This window comes from Mesitornis unicolor, unplaced genomic scaffold (genome assembly GCF_000695765.1).
Source record: "Mesitornis unicolor isolate BGI_N332 unplaced genomic scaffold, ASM69576v1 scaffold11032, whole genome shotgun sequence".
Lineage (NCBI taxonomy): Eukaryota > Metazoa > Chordata > Aves > Mesitornithiformes > Mesitornithidae > Mesitornis > Mesitornis unicolor.
The window spans coordinates 56294-76042 of NW_010167158.1; the positions used below are offsets into that span (position 1 = coordinate 56294).

Here is a 19749-nt window from a genome sequence, read left to right on the forward strand (position 1 = left end):
CATCTGGGACACGGAAATATCTAGCACTGCTCTCTCTGCCTGTGTGTGGAATGCTTTATGTAGAATTTAAAAAAAAAAAAAAGCAAAAGGAAAACAATCTTTATGAAAGAAAGTCTGATAAATGTCAGTGGTTTCAGCATTAATAACCCAAGTTTAGAACAACACAGGAAATAATGATGCAGTTACTATGATCTAATTACAGCGGAATTCCCTTGGAAAAGAATATGACTTACGAATTCCTCCTCATTCCAATCAGTGTTTTTGAAACTCTAGGTGAGTTAATGGGACACTTGGATGGATCTTAAAACTTAAAACAAGATACTGATGTTAGAAGAAGCCTAACAAACACACGGCTGTGATTAGGTTCTATAACAAAAGCAACAGAGAGAGCACATTTTCTAAGCTAAGATACAAATTCACAGTAAAACCAAACACAAACCCACACACAAACTGCAAACCCCCAAAAGGTATATTGCAAATATTGTGAAATAGGAAATCACAGATTAATTTTCCATTTAGTAAATTAGCTCACAGCAGAACTCATACCTCTTAATCTGAATTTTATGCCTCCCCGTTCTGCAGAAAAACTCTCTGCCATCAGGAAATTCCTATGTGTTTAATTTGATTGCATTTGGAAAAACACAATTTATTCTTAGAAAAATAAGTACCATGTAAGTTTAGATCAGAGCACAGCATGCAGAATGCCTGATGAGTCTTATGCCTTCATACTTTTACATGCATTTAAAAGGCTGGATTGCAACGTCTTAAAACAAGCTACTGAAACTGCAGCAGTAGTTTCCCACACTACTTCACTGACCTCCACATTCGAGACTGGCAAAGTCCAACATAAATACTAGTAATCTGGTTAGGATCTAAAACTGTAGCCCTTGCATTGGGATCTTCCACGTTTGCAAACACTGAACAGAAAGGAGTGGAAGATGACAAAATCCCATTTCTCAGAAGTCTGCATTCCCAGAACCAACCATAACAGATGATATCCTGCTAAACCTGGATTAGCAAACTTGAATTGACTTCAGAAAGATGAAAAATTTTTCTTCATCCAAAGCAATTCAAACAGGTATCCCCTCAGAGATCCTTCTTTTTCAAATGGTGACTGTGGTGTTGGTATGTCTAATTTTCGCAGGGTAGACTATGGCAGCTATGCATACACACCACTCCGAAAAACATCATGGGTGCCATCCTCCTCCAGCTCACTCCCAGTGTGCCCTAACCACCAAAATTTGCTGGAGAATAAGCTGGAGAGGAAGATGGAAGGGAATTTGCCCCCTCTCCTGTTGGTGCCAGATTACTGGGCAATTTTCACTGAAAACCATATGCAGCAGCAGCAGCTGTGTAATACTCAGAGCTTCTGTTTGCCCAAGGAGTTGCTTTGAGTCCTGAACATTAAGCCTGTATTTCTGATGTCCCAACTTAAGATGGGATTTAAGTGGTCTCTATTTGCCTGGATGTTAATGTCTGCATCTAAGTTTTTAACAGCAACTGAGCAGGCAATGGAGGCACTTTGTGGGTGGAAAACCTCCTGGTCAGAAATCCCCCCTCACCTTTAGCCACTGTTCCGCCTGCTCTTTGCTCTGCACTGCCAGAACCAGGGCATCTGCTCCTTGGTGTGAGATTTTCAGTTCATGCTTCTTCTTTTTGCTGTCTTTGGGAATGTACGTGATACTGCAGTCATTCAGGAGCAGCTCCATCTGGGGCTGCTGGTCCTTGGAACTTTTGTAGCACTAAATAAATGAAACACAAATTCAAAAGTTAGATACCTTTCTGAACCTTGGGGGAAAGCTGTTGTTATATAGAAATACTATTTTTTACATTTTAATCTTTTCCACGCACCCCTTTACCACATACCACGGAGTTCAGCCAACACCAGCTTTGCTTTGCTCCTCCTCATCCCCTCTGTAAAGCAAAATGACTTCCAGACTGACATTAATAGCCATCTTTTATTGCAGGACAGGTACCACATATGGAGAGCATTAAGCTTCTCTGCATTATCCTCATGACTCAATCATGACCTTGATCAGGTAGGAAGAGGGTAAATTAGGGTATCTGTTCACATGTAGCAGAATAAACTTGTACAGTTAATGACTTTAAAGCCCAGATGTTTACCCTGCCCTCCAGCAACAGCCCAGTGTATCAAGGCAAATTTACATCAGTGTCTACACACTGCAGTTGCAGACACTGGCATATGCTTTACTCAGTTGCTCTTGAGATAAATACAAAAAATCAGCGAGTGTAAAAAGGAGGCAAAGTCCTGCTTTTTCAGCTAATATAGTTTATCAGTCACTGCTCAACACTGCATAAATCTCCTGGCTAAAACTGTAAGTCTTACCCAATGTTTTTTCCCTCATTAGTGAACGCTGTCAATGAACAGCATTCATCCATTTCATGCTGGATCAGATGACCTGCTCTATGTTTAAACTGGTGATCTAGAGATGAAGGATTCCACATTACATCCCTTGTCCTATGGACCTAGTCCTTATCTGCTAACACATTGGTATAGTTGAGGTTCCTAAAGCTGTCGTAGTGCCAGATTACAGGGCTAAAAGGGTATCTGATAACAAAGACATATCTGATAATAAAGCAGGTATCTGATAATAAAGGCAACTAATTAGTATATGCATACATAGAATAGCTGAGCATAAATGTGAATAGAGAAAAGCACATGAACATTTGTATATTCAAGGCAGTATTCACATCATGATGCAACGGTCAGGAAGACAGTAACTGTTAAAAGTATCTTATAAACACTCAAACTTAGGCTGGGTAAATACAGCCACTCTAAACAGGCCTCTGCAGATCACTCCTAATCCTCCCTCTCTCTCTAACGCCCATTAACTCAAAGTTTCTCTAGCTTTAAGTTTGTAACATTAAAAAAAAATGAGTTTTCAAGCTATGAAATCTGGAAAACATACAACATTAGTCATTTCAAGAAGCAATAAATAGCATATAATTTCCTTTATATTAATTTAAATATTGTATTTATAATTATACATTACTAAAAAGGAATTATTTATATATTAAAGGACTTCAAGTGAAAAATAGTTCCCTACTAAAATTTATTTCTAATGTCTAATTCTAATTAAAATATTTTGGTTTTATGATGACAGCTGCATTTATAACACAAGCAATTACTAATCCCTAAGAACATATATTTGTTTTACTTGCATATCTCATAAGTTATATGTCTAAGTCCTCCTTCAAACAATAAACAAATCTTTTGTAGCTTGGTTGTTAGACTCCTACTGTGACTTTTATTTTCTTAATCCTCATTACAGAATCACCGAAAGACAATCCCTAGAAGGAAAAAAAGCTCTTCAGACCACACATGTGGCTAAAGGAAATGAAAATAGAAAAAATAACATATTTCTATACAGAACAAACACAATTGTAGAAGAAATATTGTGTGACTCCAGAGAAAATGTGTTTCTTTCTTTCTTTTCTTTCAGCTGTTATCAGATGGTCCTGAAATCTGATGTGATCTTGATATATGGTGATAAAAATGTGGAGTAAGGATAATGGCATTATAACAATATAATACAAACTGAACTAGATCCAATATTCTTTTCATCATTTAAATAGGAGGGTACAAAAACTAAATCCCCAGTAACCATTGAAAACTAGCAAATTCATTCCAACTATATTTTCAGAAACCTCTTACCCAGTTTTCCCCTATATCCTGTTATTTCCTATACCGCCATAAGCACAAATGTGCTCGGAAAGTGAACACATCTAAGCTATGTGGTACCAGTGCAGAGCAACAAGGTTCTATGGAAAATGTTCTATCACCTGTTAAGCAGCGTTTAATTTGGGATATTGCAGTGATTATTAGTTACACAACTAGTTACAACTCTTGGAAGCACCAGATAGGAAGACAGGGAGTACCTAAGACTCCAACTTATTTGTCACTGCAAGCATGAGTTCACTTATAATGACACAGAAATGAGTGTTTTCCTCAATTAGGCTCTTTTCAGAAAACAAAAAGACATCTATGAGCAGATTATTTACTAACTCATGGAATCTTTTACTGGTGTCTCCAACCAGAAAGAAACATAACAGATATGCTTAAGGAACAAATACATCCTCTTGTTTCTTTTCTTTCTATAATGCAGCTGCGCATCATGTGAATACTGCATCTGTAATTACTGCAGAACAGATGGCAAAGGTTTAGTTTAAAGTGTATACATTACCATGGCATATGCTGCCAAGTGAATTCTCAGTCTAACAAGGGACTTTTCTCTCCAGCAGTCTGATCCAACAGTGCATACACAAAGCTCCCTATGAGATTTTTGGTCCGCAGGGAATGAAAGATTGGATTTACAGTTTCAGCATTTTTTTTTCCCAAATAAAATATGTTAGAGGCTAATAGGCCAGACTTTCTTTCCAATATCAGGGAATTGCTGGGGTTTAAGCTTAGGTGCAATAAAAATCAAAGTTCTAAGTGGGTAAATGATACACTTATAATTTCAGTGATTCTCTGCCTCTTGGGTAAATCATGACCAAACTCTTTTATAACGTTACTGTAGACTTGGCCACTGTTTGCAGGACATAGTCCAAAAACCAGATTCTTGTAAAAAAAACCCTACCATCTGAAAGGTATAAAGAAAACAGTAGCTAGATAAAGATAAAAATTACCAGTAGTTTGTTTTCTTTGATAACACACAGTAGTTTGGTCCATTGCCCAAATCGTTTCTTTCTAAGGAGGAAGGCACAGATTTTGGCATCCTTCACCAGATCCATAGAGGCCTCCTCAGAAGGCCACTGATGTCTCATTTTCTTCCCCTTTCCATCCTCCTCCTCTTCATCGTAGGATTCATAAGAGCTGCTCATAGCATCTGAGTCATAATCTTTAAGAAAAGCGTAACAGTGTCAAGTTAAAACATTTAGCAATGAAGTGTACCGAAATAACAGAAAATCGCAACAGGGTTAATTTTAAGTTAAGGCTATCGAAAGTCAGCCATGAACAAATTACTGTCTCAGTGCTTAGTAATATCAATACATTAAATTGAGTAAGAGATGCTGTTCCATTATGAAACATTATAGAAGATCCATACCAATACCTTGGGAATTTTAACTGAAAGAATGAGCTGGGAATAAACAGCTAGAATTTTAGGTAGTTTTTTATTATCTTCAAAATATTACTTAGCTGATACCTTCATCTTTTGTAATTCTTTTACAAAGAAACATCTTTATCTTGCCCTATTGCATAATGCAAAATTTAGGCACAGAAATGTCAATATTAGTACAGAGTATTAAGAAACAAACACTGAATATAACAAAGCTCACAAGAGTAAATTATGGGGCGCTATCTACCTATCATTGCATTTCATACAACTCTCAAGTACAGCACCTGCACTGACACAATTAACCCTGAATAGACAATGCTGTTTCTTCAACTACAGACTTTGCTGGAGTTAAAGGCATTCTAATAAAAAAATGTCTTGTTTTGTTAGCCTACACAGTTTAATCCTGCTCTAAGGTTGGCGATGTAATGGCCAGATTCCTTTTAAATCAAACAATCTTTGTTCAGGCCTTTCATTTCCAGCAATGCAATCAACTCTAGCAATCCCCTCAACTACAAAACTAATTTGTCATGATCACACAACCCTCTCTTCCACCATCCGTACTTGCTTGTTTATGTGGGCATGTAAGGAAAGGTCCTCAGATAACACCACCTGAAGATATGCCTGCTTCCCACTGCCACATACATCCACGGATAAGACTTGATTGGAATATTTTCAATAGCTGAAACTTCACCCAAACATTTCAAGTGGACTTTGGTATATTTTTAGGACAGAAAGTGGAAGAAAAATCTCTCATATGCTTTACCTAGGTATGTAGGACATAGTTGAAATGAAGCAAGGAGACCTGGGACAACTGGGAAAAGGACAAGAAAGTAGATTGCTGGAAAGCTCATTCTAAATCAGTTTCTCCTGGTGTGCAGTCAGAATGGGATATACCCAGACCTCACATCTCTGGAATCAAGACTAGATATTCTGATCCTATTTGTGTTTTCACAGAGGGGTATCAAATACTTTATTTTCATTTCAAAGTAAAATGAAAATGAAATTTCAAGCTCTTGAAACTTTTTTAAAAAATTTAATTGAATTGCTATCTTCTGGTCAGTGCTGCTACAGAGTATTGTGTTTGCAGCAGCTCCATATGAGCAAGTGGTAAAAGCCTCAGATATTAATTAAATAAATTGCAGGAAATGCTGACTGAGACTTCAAAGTAGAGGCTGAAATTCTGCATGTCAAATATATACGTGGCTCACAACCTGTCCAAGTACAGATTTCACATTAGCACTAAGTTGTAAGATCAGAAGAGGAACTCCTGGCACAGCAGTTTCAGGTTCACCCCAATTTCAGTTTATAGAAGGAGCCAACAGGAGCTTCTGAGGCTGTCTTTTCTGGACTCCCATCCTCACACAGTCTAATGAGACCTCTGGGGACCTGTTGCCATATCCTGCTTATTAATTACTTCCCATGTTTCTCTTCTCCATGGGTTGTGGGACTCCTAGCCAGAAGAAGAGTTTGCTGTGTGACTCACATCAGGAAGGACGACCACCCTGGAGTATTCAAAATCATCCAGGCTGAAACCTTTGCTGCTCTCTGTCACATCACAGCTCTGTTCTTTGTTTCTCCAAACTGCTGTATCATGACGAAAACAAGGCTTTCAGGCTCTGGACACAAAGCTTCTGCTCACATTGTAAAGTGACTATTTTAACATAAATAGCATAGGCAATTTACTACCCATACAGAACAGCTTTAGCAGACATTCAAAAAGTTATGCAGAGGAATCCAGCATGTACATATAATTTCAAAGAGTCTCGAAGCAGTATTACTTCCAACTAATATTCACTGTGAAGTGAATTTGGGAAGCAGCAAACTTCCTAATAAGAATGCTAAATTGTGGCAGCAAACTGTGTAAAGGTAAGTTGTAGAAAGGCTACTACTGAATAAATCCTGCTGTCTCTTGCTGACTCAACAAAATGGGTAATGAAACAGGGTTGACAGTAAACTATAGGTAAGATATGAAAAGTTCTTGTCTCTGTGTTCAAGTCAACACATTCTTTGGGCCTTAGAGTGGAGAAGGGGGCCAGAGAAAGGAGAATAATACAAAAATGTGAAGAAAAAGTAGAAAGTGCATCTTCAAAATAAAGTTATTTTACTACTAAAATCTTAAAGACTGAGATTCACTGATACAACATTTTCCAGTGCTGCTGATCTACCCTTATTTTTTCATCTTCTGCATTTTCTGATTATTCTAGCTTCTTTTGACATTGGCTTTTCATAATTCATCAAAATTTTCCATTGCCTCCTTGCTATTAATTGCATTACAAAAATATTCCATAGTAATATTTACTTAAGATATTGATATCTATTCCAACAGTAGTTTAGCAGTTTATTCTTGCATTTCTTACACTTTCAGGACTTCTCTTTTATGGTCTTCTCCACCTCAAACGGTTTGAACAGCTAAGGTTACATCTTTGGTTAATACACTGCTTTGGTGGCTTATTTTAATTACCGCACACATTGGATTTAGTTGAAGTTTTGCTTGTGTGAAGATATATTACTAATTGCATATTGAATTTAAAAGTAGCTTTATTACCGATGAGGAGTGGAACAGTTTTAACACAAATTAAAAGAGATGACAAGGAGTTCAGGACATAAGAAAATAGAGCAAAATGACAGCAAATGAGATAAGTTACACTAGCAGAGCTTTAGATGTCTGGATATAAATATTTAAATTGAGGAATTATGAATGAACTATTAAAGCTGATATCCTAAGTATTTTTTTCAATGGATTTGGATGGTTATGCACAAGAAGAAGTCAGTTTCATATTTTGTCTTTTTTTTTTCCCCTAGGCGATCCTTTAACAGTGCTATTAATACTTGTTCTATTAATATCTGCCTAAGCATGACTCTTGTTTAATGACAAAACACAAATTAGAAGTTCACCAGATTACAGGGTGTAGCAGGACCACCCTGCAGCATTTTAAGGGAGGAAATGAAGGAGTAATTTTGCTGCTCTGCTAAGACTGTATGTTCCTTCATTGGCCTTACAGCATTTGAAATTCTTTCTTAACTTGAATTTCTTAGGTAAATTAAGATAATCTCAGTTTGTGCAGCATAGAAGAGAATAATTAATATCCTAAGGTTACTCCTATGCATGTGTTTTAAGAATAGAGATATCACTTAATTCATTTGTTCTGGTTAAAATAATAATAATGGCTATAAAGTGGGAGAAGATATGCCTCTTAATACTTGGGCCACAGAAAATAATGATTAGTGATAAATCTGCCATACACAAGTAATAAATTACCCAGACAATAAAAAAGAAGCAAACCAGAAAATCTTTGCATTTTTTCGGTTCATAATGTCCTGTTGACTGACCCTGTATAAATGCTCTCAGCAGTCATTTCATCAGTTCAGCAGCACACTCTCAGTGCAGCTCCATTTAAGTGTGTAGGTCCTTGGATAAGTATTTGGACATGAGAAAGAGCATTTATGTGTTGCAGAAGGACACCATGGTGGTCAGTTGGGAGGCAGCCCTCTGCCTTTTGTACTAAACGAGTAGCCACAAAAATAGTCAGGTGCATCTAACATGGCTTGTGGGAGATAGTATAAGGGATTTATCCCTATCCACAACTTGTCATCAGAAAAGCTGCAAGTCACATCTTTTCCATAAATCCTTTTTTCTTTTTATTTGTCTACTTTAGCACGTAATTCAGTGCAATAGAGGCATACCAGTAGATCTGCAGATCTGCACCAGCTTCCAAGACCTCTACACTTACAGAATCTCCAGTTTACTGGACAATACTTAACTCTAGACTCCTGCTTCAGTGCTCCTACTATGTTCGTGGTTCAAAGCTGTCCGAAAGACCAGTAGCTGATTTGGACCCTCTGTCTCCAGTAGCAACTGAAACATGTTTATATGCATTTAGTTTCCTCTAAAAGTAGCCTGGTTTGTGCACACCAAAACAGTTCTGCAAACCAAACCAATGCATGGTCAGTGAGGATAACCAGAACTGGCCTCAAATGGTCAGAGCCATTATTTGTGTTATGACACATCATCACAGCACTAATAGAGATGTAGCTGTCAAATACTAAAAAAGCTGGAGAACATCAGAGTTACCAAATGCTCAGAAATTGATCTGAATATATACTACTCACTGGAAGTGATGTACTCAGGAGCCTTCCCAGGGCTAAGTGGCACTGCCTCTTCATAATAGCCTTCAGGAAGGGAAGATGTTGGCAATGGTGGAGGCCCATTATCTGGTGGCTAAATGAAGAAAAAAAAATCCCAAAACTATTACAGACCAACAAGGTGTTAAATGTCAGAACAACTGCTCATGATCAGTGCTAATGTTACCAGCATTATAAACCCAATGGCTGCTCTTGTGACTACTTCTTATGTTTACTATCTCTAAAGGCAAGGCTCTTCAGAGGGGTGACTTATATATGTTCTTATATAAAGCCTGTTCTGAAATCTCAAGTTCCTCATATGTTGTTATAATTAAACAACAATAAGTAGAGATTGAGATTTGAAGCAATAAAGTGACTTAATTACACTTCATAACATAATGACACATTTTTAAATGTCAAGACCTTTATCTCCACTCATGGTAAGGAAGCAGAACCTTCTTGTACATCCTCCAACTGAATCCTTCGGGGATACAAACACAGTAGGATCCTACTTGTCATTGCTAAGGATGGGAAAATCAAGATAACAGCAACATTAAAAGAATTTCTTTCCACAACAGTATTAAGTGGCAAAAATGTTGAAAAGACATAGTTTTCTATTTAAGAAGTAGAACTCTAAAGGGCCTATATAGGAAAAAGATTTCTGTGCATAGACCATTTTACAGTGTTAAGGTTTATTTATTAGTATTTTACATCTAAAATAATTAATCTTACAGCAACAAACAACAGTTTGGTTGGACAGTTTAGAAAAGCTAAACAGTCTGGCCTGGCAGAGATCAAGGACAGATAATTTAAACCATATTTTCATGATGCAGCTTGTCTTTCATCAGCAAATCAATTCTTAATATAGACATTAGTTTTAAAAATACTATTTCTACATAGTGAAAACAGAGCTACAACCAATGAAAAGTTTGGAACATCAAGAAACTATTATATGATAAAATAAATATTTCAAATACCAGCTCGAATTCTAAAATGCTTCTTTTCTAAATATAAACCTGTTTTAAATTTAAAACTGACTGACTGCTGGTATGCTGATACAGTAACAAAGTAAATTTAGTACTTTGTGACTTCTTCCATATGACTATACTCCTCTATTTCCTTAATAAGTACCAAAACAACTGTATTTTATAGAACTCATTCATATTTGCCGCAGGATTTTTAGTTCCATATTTTTATAGAGAAAATACTGAAGTCTTTTTCCAATGCCAGTGGTTTATTGTATGATTACAGAAGCATAATTTGTAAGCAGAGTCTCATTTTTTCAATAGATCTTTCTCTTTTTTCATGTAATGAAAGAGACGCATGGTGTTTTTCTGCACTGAACTGCTCCAGTCTAAATTTGGGGAACAAACAGAGATATCAAAGTAAGAAACTAGTCAGAGTGAGCTTTGCTCATGGTCAGATACAGACACTTTTGGAGCACAATCCAATGGGCTGAACAGTCTAGTAGAGGCATAGAGCCCTCTTCCAGATAATACAGATGAAGCCACAGTGACTTCAGAGACCTGAAGTTACTCGGGAAGAGCCTGAGCTCTAATAACACGTGGCATTAGCTGTAATGAAATTACTTCTGTGGGCACTTTCAGAGCTGGATTCATCTTTGCAGATTTCAGAGTCAGACATCTCCAAATCTCATTACTGATAACCCACCTATGCCGGACACCTCTTAACAACATCAGCAAGACGAGTGCCACCCTTAGTGTCCTCTGCAGTTAATTTCATACTGAATAGGTTATTCCACCTTGCAGATAAGTGCTTGTGTGTTCCCGATGTACAGGAAGGCAAGGAGCTAGTGACTAAACCTGTCCTTCAGCTCATCCAGCACTGACTTCCCTTTGTGCACCAAGTAAAATCAGAAACTTCCTCACAAACGATGAACTGATTCCTGACTGAACACAAAGATTGTTTGTCAGATTGAGATTTACACTCATATTACTTCTATACCAAAAGATACAGCCAACTTCATGTGTCACACTCAATTACAGATAAGAGACGGCAATTACTGTTATCTACAATGTGAACCAAATGAGTTTTCCTCACAGACCAGTTCTGCTACAGAAATTATCTGTCAAAGCAGCAAAATAATGAAAAAATATGACTTTTCACATAGTTTCATTGTGATTCTGCTGAAAAAAAATCCAAATTTAAAATCTGCACATAATCAAAAAATAAATGAGTCTTTCCATGTTGGCTGCTGCTGTGCCACAGGCATAAAGGACATGAAAAAATACTGCATGTTCGTTAATATTGGAAAATTTTCTGCACATTATGAATTTTGCCCTACACACATCGGCTCTGTGTGGCCTTAACAGCTACACAGAAGAAGAGGAACTGCCTCCAAAGAGTTTATATCTTCTCCCTTCACGCAGGTAGGCAGAGCCTTGGTCAAGTGAGTTGGGGTCAAGGTTTGTTTCTGGGGCAGTGTAAGATTCATACCACCCCTTTCATAAGACAGATAAATTAATAGCTTGGTCTAGCCTTAAACTATTTTCCCTGTCAGGTGTATATTTGAGATATGAAATTCCTATCATTATTAAACCTAATTCACCCAGGAAATACCCATCCTGAGAGTCATTCCAATTTTGACTTGACACAGCACCAAAGTTTCAAAGCTATCTTTTATCCAGAAACAAATAAGAGGTTCCAATAAAGATCGGGGGTGGGGGTGGGGGTGGAAATCCTTGTTTTTAGACAAAATGTTATTCAGAAAGAAAGAAAAAAGGAAATGAAACACAAATGGTGCTTGTCTGAATTTGACCCCGCTGGAGCACCGGTTACTTCATACAGCTGGGGCGGGCTGGGCTGTGCAGCCAACGTCAACACAGATGGAATCCATTGCTGAATTAACCAGGCCCTCCTTTCTGAAATGCATTTTGCAGTGCTTGCCATAACAAAGTTGAAAACAATTATAAAAAAGCTATTTTTTAAAAAGTAAATTAAGAGAAACATCAAGGCCAGTTTAATATTGAAAGAAAATCCATCTGATTAAATGCAAAATAAAAATACCTTGCTCAGATATGTACCACGAACACCTACATCTTTTGGGAGCTGTAGAATATATAAGAGTTTGAGCATCAAGAAATGTAAAAAATCCATCTGAGCATTCTGATATTACTTACCAATATTTATAGTGCTTTAAATATTTTAATATTGCGAGTAGTATTAGTTAATTCTGTCAACTTGGCAATTTTTTAGTAGAATAATTCTTATGAAGTTATGAATCATGAATTGAAATAATTATTGATTCAACAACTTTTCATTAGTTTACCTGAAAAATAATAAAGCCATATAATGCAAAAAACTATTTACATATTCCATAAAAGGATTAAATCTAAAAAAACCCCAACCCTAGAGCACTCTTAGTTTGAGGGGTATCAGGAGGAAAGACCTAGCAACCTGCAAAGAAGGCATCAACACAGATTTCTACTTCTATTTTTTTTTTTTTTTACAATAGGCCATAGGGAAGAAAATTAGAGAATGCTGTCTTTCAGGACAAATAATATTGCTCGATCACAAGAATAAGAACTGACTTAGAAAAAAAAATAATTATTTTTATCTCTGGAGGAAAAGTGACAAAGATGAGTGAGGTATTGTTGTCCAGAATAATACCAGTAACACTGAAACAATACTGATGATGGTATTTGGAATCTGCTGGATCTGGGACCAAATGAGAGAGGCTTTATTTGAAACCTAGAAGTGGATGGAGCGATAATTACACTACAGCATTGAGATCTCTGAAGATATTAAAGATTGGATTGTGCATGGGATGCCCAACTCCAGTTTACAAGAGAGACTGTTGAGAGAAAGACATAAATATCTCCAAATAATATGCAGTATTTGACTGGATAGTAAAACTCATTATTCTACTAGACAGTATGAAACAGTCTTAGTGGAAATGTTAATTTTATGGTATACTATGGCCTTCCCCTCTACCTGCTTCTCTGTGTTCCACAGACCACAAATGAACTCTTTCTTTCTTTATCCTAGAAGATAAAATACTTTATATCCCCCTTCTGTCCAAAGGTACCTACCAAGACAGGTAGAAACTTTTTTCTCATGTATAGTCTAGCTGATATCTGCTGACAATATGAAAGTATATAGTGTGGAAAGCAGCACGAAATACAGAGGAAAATTAATGTCACAGTATAGGGAGCTGAGGCTATAAAATCACTCTACACTCCAATGAAGACTTACATGCTCTAGGAAATAGAAAGAAACGCCTCCCTTTACGTGATGATTTAGGATGTGGAGATTTCCAGTGCATAACAGCAACTTGAACAGAGGCAGAGACTGTCAGTGCACCCATGCTGCAGGTGCAGGCTGCCCACAACTCAAGGGCCATGCTCACATGTGTGTTACTAGATCAGCCACCAATTCGGATCCAGCTGAACTGTGGAGCCAGCTGCTACGTAATCCCTCAACACTGAAAACCGGCAACATGAGACTGGAAAAGTGGTCACACACTAGTGATGCATAATAAAGCTATTCAGAAGCCAGTAGGCAAATGTGGGCTGTCAAGAAGAAATCTTGACACATGCACGTGCCAATTACTTTAGAGCAAGCCTAGACCTGACCTCTGTACAACCCCACCACATTCTCAGTCTTGGAGAGGGAACATATTTATGATCCCTTTTCCCACATGCAAAAAACCTAAATGTTCAGAAAGCAAAACAAATCAACAAACTGAATACCAATACAACTGGCACAATTACTGACAGCACACTTCAAGCAGGCTTCTTTGTACTACTGTAAAGGCTGGATACTGGGCACCAGTACTTGTCACACACTTGGTGGGAAAGCATTTAGATAAACTCAAAATCACTAAGGCACTAAAAAGAAATCACTGTTTATTGCCAGCAGTTGAGGGTCTGGATGAATCTTGGATTTATTCAGGACAAAAGCACTGACTGTATGGGATGTTAAGACCATATTGAGCTGTGCAGTAGTGAAATACTAGCCTAAGCGTAGACGAGCAGAAGTTGAGAATTCTTCTTCATTTGACTTCAGCTCTATATTCCAAAGTTATAAATTTCTCAGCTTGTCAGCTGGACCCTGCAAAACTGGGAGCCAAAAAACATGAAAGAAGTCTAACACAACTTCTCTTTTCATCTTCTGAACGTATCTGACAAAAGAGAGTAAACCTGCGTGCCAGACACCAAACTCAGCTTTTTGGAACAGTGTAATCCTGTTAGCCCCAGCACAGGATGGGCAACACGGCTGCTACAGGACAGGCTGTTTGTACAGGCTCACCCAGCCACCGCTAAGTGTACCCACACAATTACAGCACATGCCTCTGGGACACCGGTGCTACCAAGGAAAATAAAACAAAAGGAACTGCCCAAGAACTCAACAGCCAGAGTCAGACATGATGGGAGGCCCAGCAATCCTATGAAGGGCTGAACTGGTAACCTGCCAGCCCCTACTGCAGCACTCAACAGATGAGGGCAGGGAGGAACCGTGACTGGGAGTGACAGTGGAAGGGTGAGTATCAGCACAAGCAAAGCTTTTGTTCAGGGTGATGCTGAACAGTGACTTATGTAGGTTTAAGACTAAGAACAAAAGAAGGTACAGGCTTTGCACGCTGTCCTCCAGGGTGTGGAGGTACATCTGACACAGCCTAAGAGTGTGTCTGCTGACTCAGGGGTGAATGTCTAATTAAAGGTATCACTGGAAAAGTGCTTAATATGCAGAGTATAGTGACTACAAACAGAGCACAGCCTCTGAAAGTACAGCCTCATGAGGGGAAAGTTACAGGAACAGACTCCCTCACATTTAAAGAATTAATCAGGGCATACTATGGCTCTGCAGTTTGATCTGAAGATTGTCTGGAAAGCATTGACACAGAGATTCACCAAGAACTGAGTTACCATTTCACAAAATACAGCACATCTGAGTCCTGTTTACATAAACCCGTTACCTAAGCAATAAAAAGTTAAAGATGGCAATGGAGAGGGTCAAATAGAAACAGTTAAAAGCCAGCACAGTGTATTCACTGAGCTCAAAACTCAGTTGTGTTCTTGCATCTCTCTGATGGCGACGTCAGCCTGCAGCAGAGCCCAGGCATAAGCTTAAGTCTCAGTTCTTGTCATTTTATTTAATTAACATTAGCGATATTAAGTAAAATTGAAAAGACTGGAGCACAGAATATACCACTGAGAGGACAGATAACTGAAAGGAGTTACACCCAAACTGTATGGAAGACAGAGGTGGAAATAAACTCCAGACTCCATGGAAGTAACAGAACATCTAAAGAAAGAATTTGAAAGCGAAAAAGAATGAGCCAGAAACAAAACCATAATTTTCCTGTATATAAATATATATATTTTTTTTTCTTCTGTAATAGAAGATTATTATGCAGCCAGTTAGGAGCATCACTCAGACATAGTAATAGAGTTGACTCATATCAAGGAAAGGGTCTGGATCTACCAAGAATGGAAATGGGCTTTAATTAATGCTGGGGAACACTTTCATGCATATTACATGAGAAAGATGAATCTGAATTTTAAGCAGCATGGGGCCCTCAGCCAGAGGTGGCTACTGTAGCTGTACTCAAAAAGCATATGACATGACAGTGCAGACAAGACAAGGCAGCATGGTGAGAAAAGTGTGGGCAACACCATATTCTCTAAGCACAGCATCAAACAAAATCAATATATTGGTACTTACTGGCCTAAAGCAGTTTGTACACCTCTCACCAATGAGCATGTTTAGGAAAGTAAATAGGCTGTTTCCTAATAAACAGCTTAGTGAGTGTGTCTTATGGAGAGGTATAGCACAGAAACATGAAACCAAAAACCTGAGACCACAAGTGTGAGCATGTTATGAAAAACAGTGGGACAATATCCTATCAAATCTGTAGCATTAGTAATTGACTAGCTTTCTTCTATGGAGGTCAAAGATCATCACCATCTAGTAAAGACAGAAAAGAGGACATACAGCTTCCCAGTGACTGCAGAAAGAAGCTGATAGAGCAGTTCGGTCCTACTCTAAATCTGATCTAAGCTCATCTAGTTTAAATGCAAATTCCAGCTAGAGACAGTCAGGAATAGCTCATTATGGCAGCTTAGACATGAAAAAAGCTCTGACATAGGGTTATGTGCATTGTTATGATGGTATATTGTAAGTGAGCTGAGAAGGAAATAACTTTTACTAAAACTTTTCTGTGATATCATTTGCAAACATGAAATAACATATCAACAATAAGGCATCAGCTCCACCCAGGGGAAATGGGAATGGCAAATATAGTGTCCTGCAAGACATGAGCAACAAAAAATGGGCTGCAAACATTTCTTTGTCCTTACGTAACCATATGTGATGACCAAAAGTATTCCACAACCGCATCGTGTCCAGAGGACTCTGATGTTCTGGTCACTTGTGATCAAACTAGAGCATGAACCTACAGCAGATCCATAGGACTGATACAGGAATTAGTTTCTATAGCTCAAAATGCAACTGATAGAGCCTTTCTTACATGCAATGAAATGAAACCTGAGAGGAATATGGTTGTGATTTCAAAGGATATCTGAGACACAGGTACCAAGGTGAGGAAAAGCAGCTACTTAAACACAAGGACAAAGGCTGGCAATTAACACTGGGATGGTGGGACAGCCTTTCAAATTGAAATAGTAGTTTTAAGAAACCTAAGTGCTAGTAAACAGATTTTGGTAAGTTTCTGAAAGGGTTAATATTTTATAATTGCCTGCAGTAAGAGTGACTGCACTGAATAAACAAAAAGGCCCCTTTGGTTGTTCCCTTATTATGGAAGAACTTGTCGAGATTTGCTCAAATTGAAGCTACTAGCCAGCTCTGAACAAAACAACTGAAATTTTGTTGCATTTATTTCTGTGGCTTTTAAAGATTTTCTGCAAGGATAAAAACTCCAAGGCTAATACTATCTTATCTTTTATGAACAGATAATAACAACTGATTTTCAGTGTTAGAAGCAAAAGCAAGTTGAAATAAAGAATCATAAGTACTCACCTGGCACGTGAGCCCCTTTGGTTTTTTTATGGCACTAGCCTGAGAGCACATTTTAGAAGAATCTTTAAGACTGGCACTTTTTTGGTTGCTGTTCAAAGAATGATTAATATAATTGGTGATCTATCACCTTAAAAGTACTTTTGATTTCAGGATGATTTTTTTCTCCTCCAAGGACACTGTCTCCTTTCATCATTTTCTAATAAATATCTGAGAGTACACCTGACAGGCAGCCAGATAAAGGGAAGTTGTCAAATTGCTTCTCCACAATAGGAAACCCATTTATATTAAACACTCCTACAGAGCGACTCTGTATGTTGCATGAAAGGGCTGGAGGAAGATGACCTATCCTTTTGATACATACCTACAGGGGTTCTGGCATCTTGCTGGACACTTGTTGCAGTTGAATAATTATTAAATTGCAATATTCCAAGAAAAATAAAACATATAATCAATTTTACAGTGAAAATCATGCAAAATAGCTAAGTGTGCTCTTTGTATTTGATTTTGTTGGACTGCACAGTGCACTGAAATCACTCACTGTCAGATGTAATATGACAACCAAATGCTGGGAGGCTGGAAGTATTCTATCACTGTCATACTGTGGATAATTTATGCCAGTAATCCTCAGGAGCAGCTGAGCAGCAGGACACACTGGATGCTTATACTATTGCCTCAGTAGAAAATATACTTCAAGGCAACTTGGTGACAGCGCAATATGGGATCCCAGGTGTTAAACCACCAGCAGCACTGTAAGGTACACACATAGCATCGCCTCTCTTATTCCTCCAAAGCCATCATCTAGCACTGCTTCCTGCATGTCAAGCGCAGGGAAATAGCATAAACGTAGCTGCTGATATAGAGATGGACAAAGCAGGCTAAAAGACACAAGTCCTTGCAGAGAGCAGGTTCAAGAGTAGCAAACAAATGACTCTTTCAAACACGGTGATCTGTCCTCTGCTGCTGACCCAGGCAAAGTTTTCCTCGCTGCTGGCACTGTACTCACGCTAGCAAGGACATATTAATGCACTCAGGCAAGTGGAGTCTCTGTTCTGCAGAAGGGCTCCGAGTTGTCCTTAAGCTCACATCCTTTATCTGCAGCTTTTACTTTGCTGGCCATCTGAAGGAGCTGTAAGCACAGGCTAAAGCAAGCAAGTATTTGTACTTGTGAAGCCCGATAGAAAGTCTGCTAGACCAGATGTAGGCAAGGGAATGTATACAGAAAAAGAGAATTACAGAGAGATTGTGTGCTTAGTGATTTGCTTTATTCAAGTATATGAAAGGCCCAACTTTGTCTCTCAATGTGAATACTGGGTCCAAAGCCCACTGAGTCCAGGAAAACTCTCTGGGCTTTAATGTGTTTTAATAACCTGAGACTTCATTTAAACTATTAACAGCATTTATCTAAATAAAATGAATTTTACACTCTTTGTTCATGGGCTGATGAATAAAAAAAAATTGATACAAGATGTGGCCTGAGCAAATATGCAGGTCTATTTACAGATTTACAAAGGAAACCTTGCACAGCACCTGCCCACACATAATTCTGGCTCCTGGCACTACTTTAAGGAGTATTGAATTCCTTCCCACCCACACATCTTTACATAAGTAAAAGCTTAAACATCAATTCAGACTAAACATTTTTGAATGTAGAATCCCTTGAGTGCCATAAAAAGAAACAGTGGTGTAAATGAAACTTTAATTTCCATCATGCTCAATAACTGATGTGCTAAAAACATAGAGTTTAAAACCGTGAACAGTTTATTTAAAGTTATTGATTCCCACTTCCAGGAAAATCCTGTGTTCCAGCAGCACACTGTGTTTCCACTGGAGGCTGGTACCACCACTAGACATTATTCAGCAAATGTGAAAGGTTTCTGTCCTGAATGGCTGACATGGAGGTGCCTGACAGAACTTCCAATTTGCCACGCAAAGAAGGGCAACCAGGAGCAGAATTTCCTAGCCTCAAGGGCCCAGGGGATTTCTTTCACTCAACAAGGAAAGCATGGTCTACAAAATGGTCTACAAAAACTGGCTAGGAAAGGTAGCTCAGTATTTGTGTCACTGAGCAATGTAATTATGTACAGACTGGCATCATCAGCTACAAATTTCTAGGAGTCCACAGATTAAGGGTAGGTTGAAAGTCACCATGCAGGAGCATTAATGGAAGGGAAAAATTAGATCTTAGCCACTGTCAGTGATGTCCAGCCTGGTGTAAAACGAAAGATAATATGACAGACTCTGATCATATCTAGGAATAATAAGAGGTTAACAAAGGAGTATTTAAAAGATAAAGATTTCCAGAAAACAGCAAGTGATCATTTCCGTTAGTTAAACATGACTTCAGGCAAAGTTTTTAAACAGTCAGACTGGGGTTTGAGCTTGTCCTAGTATTCAAAGGTCAAGAAGCTGATGGTTTTGTCCTTCTCCTCTGACTCCACCTGGTCTTTTTGAAGGATGACAGCAGTCTGTCATCTATTTCACAAATTACCATGTGCTACAGTCTTAAAATAGTGCCACTTTTAAGCTGTATTTGGATAATGCAAGA

General features: G+C 38.2%; 1 protein-coding gene across 2 annotated transcripts in view; it reads right to left on the reverse strand.

Annotated features, from left to right (window-relative positions):
• The window catches only part of AFAP1 (actin filament associated protein 1), a 63754-nt gene that overhangs the window by 34093 nt on the left and 9912 nt on the right, over positions 1-19749 (reverse strand). For both annotated transcript variants that reach the window (XM_010178596.1, XM_010178595.1), the window contains exons 4-6: positions 9192-9300; positions 4651-4862; positions 1563-1742 (exon numbers count right to left, since the gene is read on the reverse strand). In XM_010178596.1, the coding sequence (XP_010176898.1) occupies positions 1563-1742; positions 4651-4862; positions 9192-9300 (501 nt within the window). The remainder of the gene's footprint in view (positions 1-1562; positions 1743-4650; positions 4863-9191; positions 9301-19749) is intronic.